Source organism: Lithobates pipiens, unplaced genomic scaffold (assembly GCF_037356315.1).
Source record: "Lithobates pipiens isolate NorthernLeopardFrog02 unplaced genomic scaffold, aLitPip1_a1.2 Scaffold_13, whole genome shotgun sequence".
Taxonomy (NCBI): Eukaryota; Metazoa; Chordata; class Amphibia; order Anura; family Ranidae; genus Lithobates; species Lithobates pipiens.
Window position 1 is genome coordinate 21,097,904 of NW_027507718.1, and position 20,049 is coordinate 21,117,952.

Consider the following 20,049-nt stretch of genomic DNA (forward strand, 5'->3'; position numbering starts at 1 on the left):
ACACAATAGTCTAAGATGGTGAAGTTAAATTAGAAAAATATATACATACAACTATTTTTCAGAAATAAACTAAAAATTGGCATGTGCGTATGTATGTATTCACACCATTTGTTATGAAGCCCATAGCTCTGGTGCAACCAATTACCTTCAGAAGTCACATAATTACTGAAATTATGTCCTCCTGTGTGCAATCTAAGTGTCAAATGATCTGTCATTACATATGCACACCTTTTTGAAAGGCCCCATAGCCTGCAACAGCAGAGGCACCACTAACAAACACTGCCACGAAGACCAAAAAACTTTTCAAACATCTAAGGGACAATGTTGTTCAGAAGTACAAGTCAGGGTTAGGTTATAAAAAAATATCCAAATCTTTGATGATCCCTAGGAGCACCATCAAATCGCTCATAACCAAATAGAAAGAACATGGCACAACAGCAAACCTGCCAAGAGACGGCCGCACACCAAAACTCACGGACCGGGCAAGGAGGGCATTAAATCAGAGAGGCAGCACTGAGACTTAAGGTAACCCTGGAGGAGCTGCAGAGTTCCACAGCAGAGACTGGAGTATCTGTACATAGGACGACAATAAGCCGTATGCTCCACAGAGTTGAGCTTTATGGCAGAGTGGCCAGAAAAGAGCCATTACTTTCAGCAAAAAACAAAAATGGCACATTTTGAGTTTGCGAAAAGGCATGTGGGAGACTCCCAAAATGAATGGAGGAAGGTGCTTTAGTGTGACAAGACTAAAATTGAACTCTTTGGCCATCCAAGAAAACGCTATGTCTGGCGCAAACCCAACACATCACCCAAAGATCACCAACCCCACAGTGAAACATGGTGGTGGCAGCATCATGCTGTGGGGATGTTTTTCAGCAGTCGGGACTGGGAAACTAGTCAAAGTTTAGGAAAAGATGGATGTTAAATACAGGGATAGTCTTGAGCAAAAGCTGTACTACTCTGTGTGCGATTTGAGGCTAGGACGGAGGTTCACCTTCCAGTAGGACAATGGCCCCAAACACACTGCTAAAGCAATACTTGAGTGGTTTAAGGGGAAACATGTAAATGTGTTGGAATGGCCTAGTCAAAGCCCAGACCTCAATCCAATAGAAAATCTGTGGCCAGACTTAAAGATTGCTGTTCACAAGTGCAAACTATCCAACTAGAAGGAGCTGGAGCAGTTTTGCCAGGAGCAATGGGCAGAAATCCCAGGGGTAAGATGTGGAAAGCTCATAGAGACTTCTCCAAAGCAACTTGGAGCTGTGATAGCTGCAAAAGGTGGCTTACAAAGTATTGACTTTAGGGGGTGAATAGTTATGTTATTTTGTCCCATTTGTTGTTTGCTTCACAATATTAATAAAAAAAAACACATCTTCAAAGTTGTGGGCATGTTCTGTAAACTAAATGATGCAAATCCTCAAACAATCCATGTTAATTACAGGTTGTGAGGCAACAAAACACAAAAAATGCCAAGGGAGGTGAATACTTTTGCAAGGCACTGTATCTCAAGAAAACACTCACTCAACTTCCATAGCTGCAACAAAGAAAATGTATTCCCCATAATATGCAATAAATATTTACCTGAAGAAATCTAAGGGTAAAAGACATTTAGCTGTGACCGGAGACACACACCATTGTAAAAAATTGAGGAATATGAATATCTATATACTGTAAAAATACGCATCTTTCTTAAAGTGGTTGTAACCCCACTGTGTTAATTACAGGCACTCACTCACCTGTCTTTCTTAATGCTATGTGCCCAGTGTATCTGTTTTATTTAAAAAATGCCATTCTATACTGTATTTCCTAGTGCCGCTCATGTGACCAGCAGTTGCTTTCTCGCCCATAGCTACAGTGGGAAGCTACAGTGGGAAGGGTCAAGAATCCCCTTCTGTTGGGAGGAGGAGAGAGGCAGCCGGTCACATGAGCTCCAAGCAGTGCTTGGAAATACAGTATAGAACGTCATTTTTTTTCAAATAAAACAGATACACTGGGCACATAGCATTATGGCCCCTTTCACACTGACGATTTGTTGAGATCCGCCTGTCAGTTTTTCAGGCGGACCTGAACGGATGCTCCATAGAGCTCTATTGAGCGTCGGATGTCAACGGAGACATGTCCGCTGACATCCGACCGGCTCCGATCCGAAAAAGTGTAACGGAGGAAAAAGCTATTTTTCCATCTGTCATCGGATCGGATGACGACAGACACTGCAGTCCGTCGTCATATGATCTCCCATAGGGGAGAGCGGTGCTGTGACAGGTCTGTCCCTGCGCAGTGTGTAAAGACGGACCTGCCATCTCCCTGCTCAGCGGAGATCGCTCCGGCGATCCCCGCTGTACAAGCGGATATCCACGGGGCGGATCATCACTGATCTGCCCCGTGTGAAAGGACCCTAAGGAAGATAGGTGAGTGCCTGAAAATAAGTTATTTCTGCAGCAGGGGAGGGGCAGGCACTGACACAACTGACAGGCAGAGAGGGGGGAGACAGAGGAGACAGACAGAGGAGAGCTGCGGATGACGGAGGCACATAAAGTAACCATGGTGTCAGGCCCCAATCCCTCTTCCCTCTTCTTAAGCATTTACACTTAGAGTGATCTGTCATGAGAGGAACAGAATAAAAGATGGATCAAGCCACCTTTCTGCGTCTAAAGCACACTTTGTGTAGATATCTTACAAATTTTCTTTTTCTGATCCTCCTTTTTATCTTCCTCTGTATCTTGAGCCAGTTGTTCTACTTCTTTGTTTTCAGATTGTTCAGATTGTGGCAACAGGTTTGTAAGAAAACTCATTGTATTCAGCAAAGCCTCAGTGTGGAGATGAACATCCAAGGATGAAAAGTTCACCTATTTGAGATAAAACAGAAAACAGATATGCGTTTTCCATAAAGTGTTTTTTTTTTCACAGTAATTTATCATGTAATTGTTTTCTACAGTTACAAGTCTGTATTTAGTCAGATATACAAGCAACTCATAGAAAAGAGAAAGACCTGATCAATAGAAAAGAAGGAGGTAAATTAAACCAGTATATAGAAAACATATCCATTATGAAGTTATTTTTTTCCCCTCAATTCAGACATCTGGTTTCTCATGTCACTTTCAGGCAGATTTATGAACTGGCATTGCTAAAAAAAAGAAAGGAGCCTCTAAAAAGTGAATTTGGCAATAGAGAGATTAGAGCAAGTCCTCACACCATGCTCAAAAATAAGTGCGATTCTATCAATGCATCTACAAATAATCGAAATCTCTCAAAAGATCTACTACTAATTGGTAGTCTCCCTATTTTGAAAATATGCAAATAAAGTGCAAAAATAGTGCAAACAAATTTTGTGCAAAATTACAAATAAAGATTTAAATACATTAGTGCAAAAAATGTTGAAGTGCTTCTACAATAATCCATAACCACCAATTTCTTTTAGTACATAATAAAGTGTTCATATAGTGTTCCAAAACATATAAAAGTGTTGAAAAAACATCCGTTATTAAGATGAATTGCCCAAAAAATCTTCACAAAAATCAGCAAGTGCATTCACCACAGCATGAGTCCTTCACCACCCTCACTAGATCAAATTCACCAAATCAGCAAATCCTCAGTGTCCCTTCCCCACTCAATGGGAGACTACAGTCTACAGGTACTGGCCCCTCAGACCACCAGATCTTCCAGGCCTACAGTCTTGGATGCACACAGCTTTGGGCTTCTTAAACGCACACAGGCTTCAAGCCCCTCAATGCACACAGCTTAGAGACACTCACTAGGAGCCACTGCTCCAACTCCACCTTCCTTCCACCTTCTGCTCTCACCAGCCCCTCCTTATATGGGCTGTGTGCAGCTGGGCACACACCCTGCTTGCTACCCTTAAGACCCAGACACAGGGTTGGAGATCCCGTCCCACCATCCATGACTCTCAGGAGGGAGGCCACCCTGAGAGTTTAAGAAGCCCGAAGCTGTGTGCATCCAAGACTGTGGGCCTGGAAGAGCTGGTGGTTTGAGGGACCAGTACCCGTAGCAGCAGTGCTTGTATTTTCAGTTGTGTCTGAATGATGTTCAAACCCCTGCGTGGGATTCCTGAGTGGACTTTTGTTTTGTATTTATTGTTTAATAAACGTGGGTTACCCTGCCCTTACCTATAAACGCCTGTCTGACTTGGACTCAATACATGAAAACGCATCTACCACTGAGCTGAACAATCCCCCATGCCACAGTACATTGAAGAATCGCTGGGATAGATTGAGCTCATTTGCTGGTTTATAATCTTACCAACTGATTGATTTAGGGAGTTTGATCTAGTGAGGGTGGTGAAGGGCTCACGCTGTGGTGGAAGCACTTGGTGATTTTTGGAAATTCATCTTAATAACAGGCATTTTTTTTCAACACTTACATATGTTTTGGAACACTATAGGAACATTTTCTTTATTGTATATAAAAAAAATTATCTACTTTTGTGGAAGCACTTGAGCATATTTTGCACTAATGTGCTTATATTTTTGCACTTTATTTGTGATTTTGCACCAAATTTTTTGCACTATTTTTGCACTTTATTTGCATAACAGGGAGACTAGGTATTAGTAGTATTAGATATTTTGAGCCATTTAGATTTATTTGTAGATATATTGATAGAATAGCCTCATCTTTGATATCATCGATAATTAGAACAGCTGCAGTCCATTAGATTATTGTATAGACACATCCACCCGTGGCACTGTTATCTTGTTATATTATTCTAAAAAGTGAATGCCATACCACAGCAAGGCTTTGCAGGACACAATGCCCAATATCTAAACATAACAACAAAGGTAGCCATTTGGTGTTACTTAAGGAAGTTGCAAAGTCAGAGACATGTAGAAAGTATCATAAATCTGCCACTTTATCAGTAACTATCTGGTTGTAGTTTCAAAGACATACACTAAACAAATATACAGATAAAGGATGCATACCTGCAACCCTAGAGTGAGTTTAGAATCCAAAACTAGCATATATAATATAATTTCAAATCGACTGACAGGGCAAAGTATTTCTTTACACAGTTACCCCTTCTAACTAAATTCTTTGAAATATTCAGTTTTCTGAATTTGTGTTTTGAAAAAGACTTACGTACAGAGTTTTAGGCCCCATTCACACCTGAGCGTTTTACAAGCTGGAAACGCTCAACTCAAAAGTTCCAAAAATGCCCAACAAGCAAAATTCCATTCATTTCAATAGCACCTGTTCACACATGAGCATTTTTTTATCCTAAAGCAAAACGCCTGAAGCTCAAAAAAGTACATGAGCTTCTTTTTTGGCAGATTACAAAAGTTTTTAGACTTCAATAGGAAAAACGCTCGTAAAACCATCAAAAATGCTTGTAAAAACACTCAAATAGCATCTTTCCACCTACCCCAGTGCTTTAAAGTAGTTAAACAAAAATGCCTGAAGCCGTAAAAAACACTTGTAAAAAAAGCTGCAAAAAAAAACAAAAACGATACGCTTTGGTGTAAATGCAGCCTTAAAACTGCCACTATTGTATCTGCAATATTTGTTTTTGAAGTTCTGGAATGCTTTCGGATTTTTCAAAAGTGTCCATGATTAAATAGATAGTATGTAGCACCTTAGCACGGAAACAAACTATGTACAGGCAGATATATCATATTTTGCTTTAATTATGTTGAAGGGAGAAATTTTTAGAGGCTCTGCAAATACAGGAGAGACCTATATCAGAAGGAAATAGTCTGGGATTTACAAAACTGCAAATTTCTGTATAAGTAATACGGAGTTGAGTATAACTTTTTTTTTTTACGAAAAGGTTTACTTTAGGTTGGAATTTCACTTTACAATCATCTTGTTTAACATATGAGGTTTTATATGACTTCATAAATCTAGACAATAAACTTACCTTTACCAATTGTTCAATGCTGCTATAAGTAGTCTTGAATTCTGGTCCATTTATGTCTGCCTGCATAATGATAAAACATTGACAAAACTTCTGAACGATCGAACAAATATTACACATTTTGGGCCAAAACACACTTTAGTGATTCAATGCATCGAACATCACAGTTCTTTTCATTTTAAAAAGCCCCCTTTACACACAAAGGCATAATAGCTCCAATTCACATTCAATGCAGCACTTCACAATGCACAGTTAGGGTCCATTCACACAGGGGCAACACGACTTTGAGCGAGACTTTGGGAGGCAACTTGGACACGACTTGAGTATGAATCACAGCACGACTTGAGGCAACTTACAAGGCAACTTGAAGTTGCTTCCAGGACAGGGGACTTTGCCAGTGGCCAATCACATAATAATCAGCTCTGTGGGAGGGAGGGGTTTGCCTAGAAAACTATTTTTACTTCCTGGAAAGTTGCTTCAGTTAAGACAGGGGATCAGACTTGGAGGCAACTTCCATTGAAATCAATGGGTACAAGTTGCCTAGAAGTCGGATTGAAGTAGTACAGGAACCTTTTCTGAAGTCGGAGCAACTTCAGTAGTGTACATTAAGACGGCTCTCATTCACTTACATTGATTTTATCATGTTGCGCGACTTGAGGCAACTTGGGGCGACTTCAAGTCGGATCCAAAGTTGCTCCTGTGTGAATGGACATTTCTGCGACTGTCAGAAAAAAAAAAATCATATCCCTTTTTTGATTTGTTCTTATGTGCTGGCAGTTTGAATGCAATGCACATTAACAAATGACACAATCCACGTTACCGAATCACAGAAATGCAGAAGTGTGAATGGGCCCTTAATGTTTTAGCTTATCTTAATTTAAAACAAGTCTTAACCTTTATGTATTCCATTAGTAAAAGATCGTCGGTGGTATTATCCAGTGTTGTGATAAGGTGAACTGGCTTTTCTTCATCATCTTTAAAAGAAAATACAAAGAAAGACAGGAAATTTTAAATTTTGTATAAAAATGTATGAAATTAAAATAGACTCCAGGCAGCCACTCAGTCGAAATGCATTAAAAGGATAAGTTCACCTTTCATAACATGTTACACTCATATTTAGGGTGTAACATCTTATGAATGCACCTTCAAAAAATGTGCATTATTTTTCAGTCAAAAAGGTGAACTTATCCTTTAACTACTTTACCTGGCAGTATTTAAAATTCTGTATAGCCAGAAAGATAGCTTTACTATTCCTAGATTTAGCTTCAAACTTGTCTGTGTCACTTGCCTGCCTACTGGAGATACATCATCAGCGTGAGTATGGCAGGTAGGCAATAAGTGAAGAGGTGACGTGGGAAGCTTAAAAAAAAAAAAAGCTAAATTAGGATCATCATCTGCCTGGTTCTGCACTGGGCCACAGCTTTATAAACAATTTACCCAACCATAGATCAACTGTATCTTTAGCTGCTTGCTTGGAGCTCTGCTTTAGGAAAACAAAAGTATACCTGTGTATTGAGGACATGTCAAGGAGATCTCCCTCAGAAATGCATTTGCTGACATATCAAATGTTCGAATACTGAGTTCTGTTCCCAAACCTAGAATCTCCATCTGCAGAACAGCCTTCTCTGCATCTTCAGACAGGCTGCACAATGCCAGTACCACCTATAGGTAAATAAAATGCAGCGTGCAATTACACACGTTTAACATTAAATAATATGTAAACCCAACATTTCATTATTCCTGATATGTGTCTGCTGCATCATGTGCTCATATGAAAAAGTATCCTGTTCTCTTTGTATTGCTTCCTTTGTTGTGTGATATATCTGGTGTTTCCTGACAGTCCTTCTGTTTTCCTATTAAAAACTGACCACACTACACATTGTGGTTACTTCCCTAGCTGTGCTGAGAACTCAGCCTGCTCTCCTCCAATGATCAACCTCACCCCCCCTCACGCACTCACTGGGAATATCAGTATTCTGCCATTTCTTCTGCCCCAGCTTTCAGCACTCCATATGCAGCTGAGGACAGAGGGTATGTGAACATTAAAAAAAAAAAGGAGGAAAAAAAAAAAAAAAGAGGAGTGTATGATTTTGTTATCTATACACAAATATTTTGCATTTAATTTCAATTTTAAACTCAGTGCGTTGTTTTACAAGGTGAAGGTCCATATATACTTTAATGGTAGCATTGGGTAAACAGTTTGAGCCAAGCAAAAGTTTGGTCCAAACATCGCCTGTTCAGCAAACATCCAAAATTGCGGGGCGCGTGGCAAAGATGTTCGTTTGCCGAGCACATCACAGTGCATTCTAAGCCCTGATTGGGCAAAGCGTTGCCCAATCAGGACACAGTGAATAGATGGTTGTTAAAGAGGAAGTAAACCCTGATGGGTTTACTTCCTCTTTTTTTCCCTGCAAAGGTAAAGCATAATGGACTACTATGCATCGCATAGTAGCTCATTATGTGTCACTTACCTGACACAGGAGCCAGCGAAGTCGCCGCTGTTACCTGTAGTCCGCCGCATCCATCTTGGTTGTGGCGTCTCTCGCAGCTCCGACGAATGACAGCGGAGAAGCCGCGATGACGTCACTCCCGCGCATGCGCACGGGAGTCGCGTCTCGGAGCTCCGACGCTGCCATTCGCCGGAGCCGCGATGACGTCACTCCCGCGCATGCGCACGGGAGTAGACAAATTTGGCAAATCCATTCTTGGACTTGCCGCATTTAGTGCGCCTGCGCGCCGCTGTCTACGGCGCATGCGCCGTAGACAGCGGTGCCCATTTTCGGGCAAATATCTCCTAAACCATATAGGTTTAGGAGATATTACTTGGACCTACAGGTAAGCCTTAATCTAGGCTTACCTGTAGGTCAAAGTTGTTTGGAAGGGTTTACTTCCATTTTAAGGAGCGGGCTGGGAAGCCAGGATGAGTCATCAGCTATCAACGGCTACAACACTGACAGCCGATACCAGGCTCGGGAGCCGGTTGGCAGCCCTTTTTCAATTATGACTCTTCTGTCAGACTGGCTGCCATACACACGAACTAAACGTTGATTGTCAACAGACATTCGGCCCATATGTACTAGGCTTTACAGTGCTGAAATTCACAGAACTGCCAGCAGAAAGGAGAAAGTCAGGGAGATAAGACACTAACCTTGTAAATGTAACACTTTTGTGTCTCCCTGGCAAAGTGTTTCTCCTGTCCTTCCTCAGCACAGTCTGTCATCCTTGTTGATTCCCACCTATCCCTACCCCAAATCTTGATGTCAGCAGATCGGCCTCTTGTGACTCACCGATTTTTGGCAGTGCCGTGAAGAGAGAACAGAGGCTGCATAGATCAGGGGGCGGCGTTACTGAATTTTCAACACTATAGGCACTTATTAATGTTTTACATAGCTATAGGGGCCTGTATGAACTAATCTATCAGGACTTAATTTGCTGACTAAAGTTTCATTTTAATAGCAGAGCAGTAACTACTAGAGTAGTAATAGTGAGGGGACTAAGAGACAAGCACTTTAGCCTCCAGCTAGCTACCCCCTTTATGCGACAGTCAATACCTGGCAAAGCTGTTTTGGCTTAATACACTGACAAAATCTTACTGTGAAAGAGTAGAGACAGAGATGGGCTACTACACTAAGCCTTGGCAATTGTAAAAAGTTAAATAACACACAGTAACTGGGCTGTGAAGGAAAACAACTACCAGTGAGAAAAAAAAAGACTTACAACTGGTATCTCAAATCTCATTTGAAATTCTGTCATGTTTTTCAGGGTTTCCTGCTTCACCAACTTCTTCTTCTTCATGCTACTGGATCTGGTCAGTGAGCCACTGGAGACCTCAAAGAAAGGCAAGTCTTCAACTGGGCTGGCGGGAGCATCATAAAACTCATCACATTCTGATTCTAAATCTAAAAGTAAAAAGGTAAGAGCTATGTCACTTTATCACAAAACTGATAATATTTGGAAATCAAAGCAGTGATAAACCCAAAAGCAAACATTTACTGTCCTGCAGATGTAGCAATTAGGGGCTTGAGACAAAATTTATAACCAACAGCTTTTATTTACCTAAAACCTTTTCTCTCAAAAGGAACAAAAAACTGTTGTTCTATTTCCTTATAAAGTGTTAACAGAATATTTTTTTCAATTTGTTAGTGTATCTAAATCCCTTTTCTCAAATAATAGGTGCAGAAACTCACCCTTCCCAATCAATCTACTGCCCCAAGACCCCACCCCTAATACTGCCCCAAACCCCACCCTCCCAAGCCCCCCTTCCCCAACCCCCCCCCATCCCAGCTGCAGCTCACCTTCTCCCCCCCCCCTTCCACAGTTCACCTGCCCCCATCTCCCATTCACAGCTCTCCATCCATAATGCATCCATTCCCCTCCCCAGCCTCTTCCCCCCATCCATCCACAGCTTATCTTTTCACACCCCTCCATAGGTCACCTTATTCCTCCCAGTCCACAACTCACCTTCTCCCCCTCACATTCCACAGTTCACCTCAGCATGTGCGCCCCCCCCCCCCCCCCCCCCATTCACAGTTCAACTTTTTACCCTGTGTTGACATGTCACCTCCCCATCCCAAAACCCCAATCCTTCACCTGTGGACCCCAGTTACCTTAACAGCTCTCTTAACTATGTACAAATCCCCCCACCCACAGGTCTCACTTTGGAAAATCAACCCCACCCAGCTTTAACTTCCGCAGAGCATCCACAACTTCTCTACAGCTTTCTGCACGGAGATGGACCTGTCATCCGCCGGCTCAGCGGGGACGATCCCTTGAACGGAACGATCCCTCCTGAGCAAGCGGAGTCTGTGAAACAGACATTACTGTGTCAAAGAGCCCTATAGGATGGAGGTATAGATTGGGTGACAGAGAGATGGATGATGGGATAGAGCAATAGAGCAAGGCATGGAGGGATGTTAGTGAGACAGAGAAATTGAGTGATGGAGCAATGGAGTTATGGAAAGACAGAGGGAGAGACAGAATAATAGAGGCATGAAAGTGATGGAGGATAGAAAAGGTGGCGGGATACAAGGCACAAGGATTGTTGGGTGGATAGTATGATGGAGGGAGAGATAGAGCAAGAGATAAAAGGACGGAGGGTGAAGAGGGACCTGCAACAGAGGGAGGCGTGGAGACGGGAGAGGAGGTGAAGGAGGGATGGAGACGGGAGAGGAGGTGAAGGAGGGATGGAGACGGGAGAGGAGGTGAAGGAGGGATGGAGACGGGAGAGGAGGTGAAGGAGGGATGGAGACGGGAGAGGAGGTGAAGGACGGGTTGGAGACAGGTGGTGAAGGAGAGATGGGGAGGGGTTGGAGACAGGTGGTGAAGGAGGGATGGAGCGATGGAGACAGGAGGTGAAGGAGGGATGGAGCGATGGAGACAGGAGGTGAAGGAGGGATGGAGCGATGGAGACAGGAGGTCTTTAGAATTGAGGACATAAATTCTTGTGATTCTGGTGGCTACCTGAGATTTCTGCTCACTTTCTGTGGTGGCTATGGAACCTAAATTAACCTCCCTGGAGGTACGATTATTTCGGATTTTAGGTGCTAAAAGCAGTACCATTATTTTACATGACAATTTGGCGTTTTATATTGTAGTCCTGTAATTCTTAGCAATAACTCACTTAAATCTGTCCAAACCAGAGTCTAGCAGACATCCCGGGTATGATAAAGTTTGAAAAATTAAATCACAAATTATAATAAATATAATAAATAATTATAAATAATTGTAACAAATAATAATATAACAATAATAAAAATTATTCAATAATGTAATCAAATCAAAAACACTGAAATTTGCTCAGTTGCAGAATTGTCGCTGTCATTACTTTTCAGTATTTGATGAAGGATCTCCCCACAAATCGCTATCGCTCAATTCTGCGAGTGATTCTAATTTATTATCGCTGTTTTCTAGCTGGTCTAAAATCATTTTTGATGTAAAGGGACAGTTTTGGTTTCTATGGACAATCTCGTTTCCAAGCATAAAGAACAGTTTTTATAATATAAAACTGCATGCAGGACACTGGGCAGACCACTAGGGACAAAGGGGATGTGAAATAATTACATACAGCAATGTAATCTGTAAGATTACATTATACTGTATGTATACTGTGTGTTTTACTTTTTGAATTTAGCACCGATCTCCATCCCCGTGTGTCGTAACGCTCGCAGGGCACGGAGATTGGCGATGTGATGAATCGAGCGCGACACGGCTCGCTCGTACAGCGCGGGGACATCGCTGGATCCAAGGGAGAAGGTAAGTAAGCGTCCTGGATCCAATGATGCGGTCCCGAGTCTGGCTCGGGGGTTACTGCTTTTGGCATAAAAATTCCACCCGAGCCAGACTCGGGAATACCGTCAGGGGGGTTAAGGGAAAATTTCTCCAGTTGAACATGCGTGACAAAATCCGATGGGTTATAATAACCTGCCCTTACAAAAATAACTTTTTTTTTTTTACCTGAAAAGGGGTTGTAAACCCTCGTGTTTTTTCACCTTAATGCATCAAGGTGAATAAACACCTGGCAGTTCATCCTCCCCACCCCCTTTTTTACTTACCTGAGCCCCTTCATCTCCTCGGTGGGGATGCACTGTCCCCTCTCTCCTTGGGGTCCCGGCTCGATTGGATAGATTGATAGCAGCGCAGCTATTGGCTCCCACTGCCGTCAATCAAATCAGATGAAGGCACCAGGGGGCGGGGCCGAGTCCGGCATTTGTGTCTGTGGAGCATGCCCGCAAGGTAACCCCCTCAGGAGAGCACTTCTAGGAGGTTATCTGATGTGGGGAGGAGCCACGAGAGCCACCAGGGGACCCCAGAAGAGAATGTTCAGGGCCAACACTGCTCTCACTTATTCACAGTTGCATTAAAATGGAGGGCCACCCAAAAGAAAATAATTAATAAAATAAAAAAAATAAAAAATAAACAAACACTCTTGCTAGGCAGTCTTCCTAATCTGCCTCTTCCTAATCCACGATGCTTCCTCCTCTTCGGTGAGCGGCCCTGTTACCTTCTGGTGTGTGTCCCAGAAAACAATGGGGCCATTCACAAAGCATTGCGTGTCTCACACATGCGCAGTAGGAAAGTGTCCTTATTAAAAGTCAGCAGCTACAGTGTTTGTAGCTGCTGACTTTAAAAAAAATATATATTATTGGCCGGAACGCCCCTTTAAAGTGGCGCAGATGGCTCTGTCCCATTAGATAGAGCAGGCTTTTTTTTCTCAGCCTACAGCACTCTCATTACAAATTCTGGATGAACCCTCTGCACACTTCTACACCCTTCCCAGCAACTATGCAATGAAAAACATGGATACTTATTTCACATATATTGCTACTATCTTTCATCTTTTTCTGTTGTAGCGCAGGTCAGTGACTGGATCTGAACCTAGTTGCTCTCCCCCACCTTGGATCTTTATGCTCCATGCTGGAATGGTGTCCACCGTAGCATTTGCTGTGGCAAGGCAGTGTAGACCTGCTACACAGGTCTTACAGGCAGCAAGCAGGGATAGAAGCCTCTGGAATCCCCCATTAAATGCAACATTGCCAATAGTTGTGGCATCTGGACCCAGAGCACCCATCAACAGATATGGGGTTGGTGCTCAGAAGCCAGTGGAGGAAGTGAGTGGTATAGAAAAGTTCCTATATCAGCTTCTGGATTTGTATGTCTGAAGAGGACAGGGCTGCCAGAGAAAGGCCTGTCTAAATCAGTTGATACTTCTAACATTACTCTTCCCCTAGACTGACAATACTGTTGTTCCAATGCGTCTCTGTTGCCCCTTCATCCACAGTGTAGGCATACAGGAATTATGTTACTGTCTGGACCACCAGCTGCAAACAGAAGGAAAAAAAAAAAAAAAAAAAAAAACTAATGCAGCCACCACATCTGATGATTGGTAAGCGGCAATATATTACATTTTTGGTTTTGGCGTTTAATAATGCTTTAAGTAAACAGACAATTACTTCATTGTCAACAGTGCAACAAACTCAAAGCATTCAATTGCTTAGTGCATTTAGGGATTTGTTTTCCCCGTGTTAGAGTGAAATGTTCTAAGTTACAATATAAATCTATACATTAAATATATTACATTATATATTCATTTAAATAGGCCATTGCATTATTTACCTAGTTTTTTTCACACTATTGATCTAGCAGATCTGATAAATAAGGCAGTACTACTGCAATGGCTGTGTGCAAAGTACTGCAACCTACATCAACTCAACTGCAAGTCATACTTTTCCAATTTGCCTGCAGTAATACAACTTCCTGGAAGGAGCACTGTTGATTCAGTAAAAGCAACTTCTTATAAAGGTCTTATATGCATTACTGTTTTTAATTAGCATATTCGTAGGCACTGTCACATTTGAAATTAACGCTGCTGTGCGGGGCTCAGCCCGCATAGCTGCACCATTCATTCACAGCAATCAATGAGAGAATAAACTACAAGTCCCATCTTGCACCATGGCAGATAGGTCATTGTTCTCAATGGACTATGAGTGCGCTGATTTTCCTGCAAAAATGTATGCATTTATCTTTTTAACTTAAAGATGAACTTATGCTTTAAAGCATAATATGGATTAAACATATTAGCACATTGCTATATTGAACAGATAAACTTCATTACCAGAATCAATAATTGATTGGATATCCAGTAAAACCGAACGTCTTGCTACAAGCTGAGGTGTGTTCAGGAGAGGAGATTTTTGGATCTGCATCAAAATTTGAAAATGTGAAAAACAAAAATTCACATATGTTCTGCTTTTCTACTTAAGAGCATATTTGTCAGCATTTTTCTGGAATCACTCCTGGTAAACTAGAATTTATGAGTACAGTATATCTATTCAAACAGCTAAATCAACAAATTTATGTTCAGTGACAACATAAAAAAGATCAAATAAAGCATGAAAGCTTACTTTATACATCACGTAGAGACAGCCAGTTGCAGATTTGCTAACAAACCCAACAACCCACCCAGCATACTGGTACTTGTTGAAAAGTGTTGAACCTAGAGCTGCATTCAATATATGGTTTCTTATGGAAAAAATTATTAGAAATACAGCGTCTTTTAATAGATGCTCTTTCCCCAATCTGGGGTGATCCTATGACTGGACAACTATACTGCTAAACACTTGCAGAAGAGATCACAAAAAGACAGACAGTCACTAAAGGATCACATTCAAGAATATAAAAAAAGGTAATAAAAATAGTACAAAATATAAAAATGGACCATCACCTTAGCGCAAACCGTCCCCCCCCCCCCCCGTAAATTAAAACATCTATGACAATGTTGTCATGTTTTGGATGTCCCCATTCAAACCTCTTAGCCCCTGTACACAAGGTCAGAGATTTCGACAACCAAATCCATCGGATTTTGTCCGAAACTGTTGCATACACACGGTCGGACAAAGTTGTCGAAAAATTCGATCTTTCAGAACGTTATGACGTAATTTCGTTACGATGGGACTACATTCAGGCTAGTAGCCAATAGCTTTGATGTAGGAATTTGATCTGAGCATGCGTGGCACATGGTCCGATCAAAATTCTCTACACATGATCGGAGTATGTCCGATCGGCCCAGTTGGTCGGGAAATATTTCCAACAAGTTGGAAAATTGGGTCCGATGGATATTCGGAAGGAATCAGTCCGATGCATACCACACAGTCGGATTATCCGACAACACGGTCCGATAGGACACATTCCGACGGATTCTCTGACCGTGTGTACAAGGGCTTACACGCCAATACACAAATGGTTCAAAGAGAAGCATGGGTTTTTGTTATTTTGCAGAATCATACTTACCTAGATGGATGCAGCATGGGTTTCATGCTGCATCTGTCCCCCGCTGGCTCCAACATCAAGAACCGAGCGATCAAACACCCACAATCGCTCGGTTCTCAGGGCTCCCCGAGCAGAGCACTGGGCTGTGGCGGGGGAGAGAGTGGCCGATATAGGCTCTCAGTGGCTCACTGAGAGGCAGAGCCAGGTGACGGTCCAGGCACGTGGGAGGATCCCAACTTCATTGTCGCAATCTTGCCTGAGCCTGGACCGGCTCTGTGACGTAAGCCGACAGCAGGCTTTAGCCTGCTGTCTGCTGAAAATGGGTCACAGAAATGCAGAACAAGCTGCACTGCTGTGACCCACAGAAGTACAGCCAAACAAGCTTTGGCTGTACTTCTCCTTTTAGCTCTGGCTCAAGCAATGTGCTCAAGTTGTCACACTACACGTGCATACAACTTAATATAACTTCAGCAAACCATTTGTTGAACGGCTATACCATATTTGAATCAAAACCACTATAGCAAGCAAGAAAATAAATTTTTAAAAAAGGGATCTCAGGGTTGCAGTCCGCTGGGGCTGTATCATAATCATAAGAAACTCCAATGTAGATGGATAAATGATGTACACATCACCAAGTACTGCAATTTAAACTTCCATCTCTGGTTTTCACCTATAGGTAAGCCTATAATAAGGCTTAGCCATGGGTAGTGTAAATATCTCCTAAACATGCACCATTTAGGTGATATTTACTGTACATGCTGCCAGTGACATCACTGGCACATGCTCTCTGAAGGAACAGCCACCCGTCCTGTTCCCTCACAGCCCTGTGCCGTAAATGGCGCCTCTCGCACTCGTGGGAATAACGTCATTGCGGTCCAGGCTAGTCACAGAGCCAGAGTCCACGAATCCGGAAGCAAGATGGGAGCGCTTGCAGCTCTGAATGCTTTGTTTTAAGGTAAGTTTAACATAATGTGCTAGTATGTGATTCATACTAGCACATTATGACATTACCTTGCAGAGTCCAAAAATAAAATAAAAAAAATGTCCAGCGGTTGTGCTTTAAAAAACACTACATGGCTCACTGAAATGCAATGTGAAACAGTATGTAAATTTCAAAGCTGCAATATCCACTATAGCAAATGGACAAACACAATAGGGTTCGATTCTGGTTTGTAAAAGTGACATTTAGTTGTATGCACGTGTAGCGCGACAACTTGAGCACACTGCATGAGCCAGAGCTGAACCAATTTTTTGTGTAGTGGTGTGTGAGAGGTGTGTACAGGGACTTCGGAAACATGACAACCTGGTTATAGATAAGGGAGAAAGGTGATGGGCCATTGTTATATTTTGTACTATTTTTGTTTTTCCAATTTTTTATAGTATTGAATCGTTTCTTATGGCTCTGTTCGCAATTTAACTTGAACATAGATTGCTTAAAAAAAAAAAAAAAAAAAAAAAACTCATGGAGGCATTATGATAACTTAAAGCAAAAATGATGATCTTAGATTCGATATTTCATGGGACACATCGCAGTGTGAAGAAGCACTTAGAAACATCATAACGGAGTTAAACAATACAAATTAAATTTAAATGTAGAGTTCAACTAAATGTCCCCAAACATTCACAAAAGCTTATACCATACAGAAAGAAAAACTGTCTTCAGAGGAACATTCAGAAGCTGCTGTAATCCTCTTTCAAACTAGGCAGATGTGTAAATGTAGCACACTCCCTGCTTAAGGATGGGTTCACATATATGCGAATTGGATGCATGTTTTCTCTGCATCCAATTTGCATGATAGGCGAGTATGACCAGCTCTCAATGAAGACTGTTCACACAGGCCGGGGTCGGCCACGGAGGACATTGGAAAAGGGTCCTGTGCATGTTTGGGTCCAGTTCAGGTGCAAATTCAAGCAAAAATTCTGACCCGATTTGCACCTGAACCGGTGTACAGACACGCACCGGACCCCATGCTGGGAGCTGGAGATATGACTAGGACTAAAGGGTTAGCTCACCTTTGCCAAAAAGCTGCCTGTGCAGATAAGGAGCAGCTGTAGTTAAAAAACGAATTGTTCAGCTTTGACTAAAAAGAAGAATAGTGCCCTTGCTATAGGTGTAGGCCATTTATGTACCTCAGGAAGCCTGACAGAAATACTCCCAGGACATTGCCGAGAGGGTTCCAGCTGTTACTGTTCACTTCACTATCACAGAAGTGAGCTCTCAAATGCTGAGCCTAGAGCTACTGCATCAGGGGAGAGAAGGCACATGTGAAGTTATAATCAGAGAAAGTGCTCACTTCTGTGATGGTGGAGGCAAACCGTTACAACTAGGCCTCTCTTAGCAAAGTCCTAGGAGATTTGCAGTCAGGCCTTATGAGTTAAGTAAATGGTCTACACCTACAGCAAGGACATTATTCAAATTTGTTCAAAGCTTGCTTTTATCTACAGACATCCCTTATCTGCACAGGCAGTTTTTTAGTAAAGGTTAACTAACCCTTTTCATCCTTTTTCTTCATTAAATAAATACAAGTACAAATAATCTTGTACACACATACAAACATATACAATAGACACTAACTGGAAGTTTTTGAGGAGAGGCAGATGCTGCCGGAGGACTTTCTGGTTTTGGAATGCTGTCAATCAATTCCAGAATACCTCTGAGCTTTTGGTCAGAAATACGTATAGAAAGCACAGGCAATTCTCCAAACAACTTAAATCTGAAAAGCAAACAAAATGGAAAAAAAATAAGCACTACAAGAGAATATATATAATTTTATACCAGCAAACAAACGTAAACAGATTTTACTTTTTCATGTGTTTGCCATGACCTGTTGTCACTTTACCTTGGATATCATTTAAACATTAGTGAAAATATGTCAACCTGCCCACAGCAGCACTACAAGCTGCTTACCATTACCTTTGTTAACCAGATAAAGCTCTTTGTGTTGTCCCCCTTTATCCTGGTTAAACTTTGTTACAAAGTACTCCAATTGTTGCTTTTTCCAACAACAACACCCTTTGCCACTGTGGTACTGTCATTAGATGGGTGGAAAGCAGAAGGTAAGCATGGCAAGCACAAAACTGAAGTGGAGACCTTTGGTAACACAATGAACCTAGTATCAGGATGGCACACAGAAGAAGCTTGTCCTGCTGAAAGACCTACCTTAATGTGCCTATTCTTAGCCAGGACATTTATTTTGAAACCTTTAAAATTGTTGACAGGGTTTTCTTTGCATTATTTGTTGAATAACTTTTAAATTAGAATTTTCTTGCTGTATGATATTTTGATCATGGTTATATGCTGCATCACATTCAGCATTCTCTACTTGGAGCAACAGACTAGCCTAAGTTTTTTTGCATGGAATGGGAAATAGTTAGAACCTCCGTTTCTATTGACGTTTGTGTCCTAATGCAAAAAGATTTTACCTCATTTACTGTTCTGGGGAAAAGTGGCAATTAGGACAGGAAATAAACATGGAAGAAATCAAAATACTTTGGAGATTTCTCCTCACTTTTTGTCCCAGTTACTGTTGTCATCTGTGGCAGAAGTTAAACTGAAATGACCTGTTCTTCTTCTGGGGTCCCCTGCCGGCGCTCCTGGCTCCTCCATTTAAGCAAGTGCCCCTATAGGAAGCAGCTTCCTATAGGGGCACTCATGCGGGCTCACTTCCGAACCTCCTCATCTACATCCATTGACACAGTGTGGCTGGGCCTTGCTCCCCCATCACAGCATGTGATTGACAGCAGTGGGAGCCAATGGCCAACGAGTGGAGAGAGACGCTGCTCTTGCGCACATCGCTGGATTGAAATCAGGCTTAGGTAAGTATGGGGGGGGGTGGGGACAAAGGTAGCATAGAAGTTTTTTTTTTTACTTTAATGCATAGAATGCATTAAAGTAAAAAAACTTAAGGTTTTAGAACCACTTTAAATCACTTCACTTAGGGCATAGAGAATATTTTGGTTGGAGTTAAGCTAACTGTACTGTGCCTTGTAAGAAATCCCACAGAGTAGCCAACGCAGAACACTCCAACACCTCGGTTTTAAAAAGCTGCAGGCATTCAGCATGATATATGCCAACCCTTGGCTTCCTTTACTGCTTTTCATGCATTTGACACAGACTATATTTTGATATATATACTGTATGTAAATTAGCATCTGGAAAGTCTTGAAGCTTATTGCATATTTTCTCAAATCTGCTCTAGATACAGCATACTTAATTTACATGTTTAGCCAATATTTTTTATTTTTATTTTTTTTGGATAGAGTGGGTAAATATTAGAATCCCGGTTAAGTTTTTACTGCTATCTGGATCTCAGTTGGAGACATTTTGCATAATTTCTTCTCACAGTGATTGTGATTTCACCAGACAAAATGTTAAAGAAAAATCTGCAATGGAAGCATAGATGTCAAAAAATGCTAAC

The 20,049-nt window shown here is 41.8% G+C and overlaps 1 protein-coding gene across 2 annotated transcripts in view; it reads right to left on the minus strand.

The window, feature by feature from the left end:
- VPS13A (vacuolar protein sorting 13 homolog A) overlaps positions 1–20,049 on the minus strand; it is a 327,166-nt gene that overhangs the window by 215,164 nt on the left and 91,953 nt on the right. For both annotated transcript variants that reach the window (XM_077474893.1, XM_077474892.1), the window contains exons 23-29: positions 18,207–18,345; positions 14,478–14,562; positions 9,584–9,765; positions 7,372–7,528; positions 6,761–6,840; positions 5,870–5,929; positions 2,678–2,846 (exon numbers count right to left, since the gene is read on the minus strand). In XM_077474893.1, the coding sequence (XP_077331019.1) occupies positions 2,678–2,846; positions 5,870–5,929; positions 6,761–6,840; positions 7,372–7,528; positions 9,584–9,765; positions 14,478–14,562; positions 18,207–18,345 (872 nt within the window). The remainder of the gene's footprint in view (positions 1–2,677; positions 2,847–5,869; positions 5,930–6,760; positions 6,841–7,371; positions 7,529–9,583; positions 9,766–14,477; positions 14,563–18,206; positions 18,346–20,049) is intronic.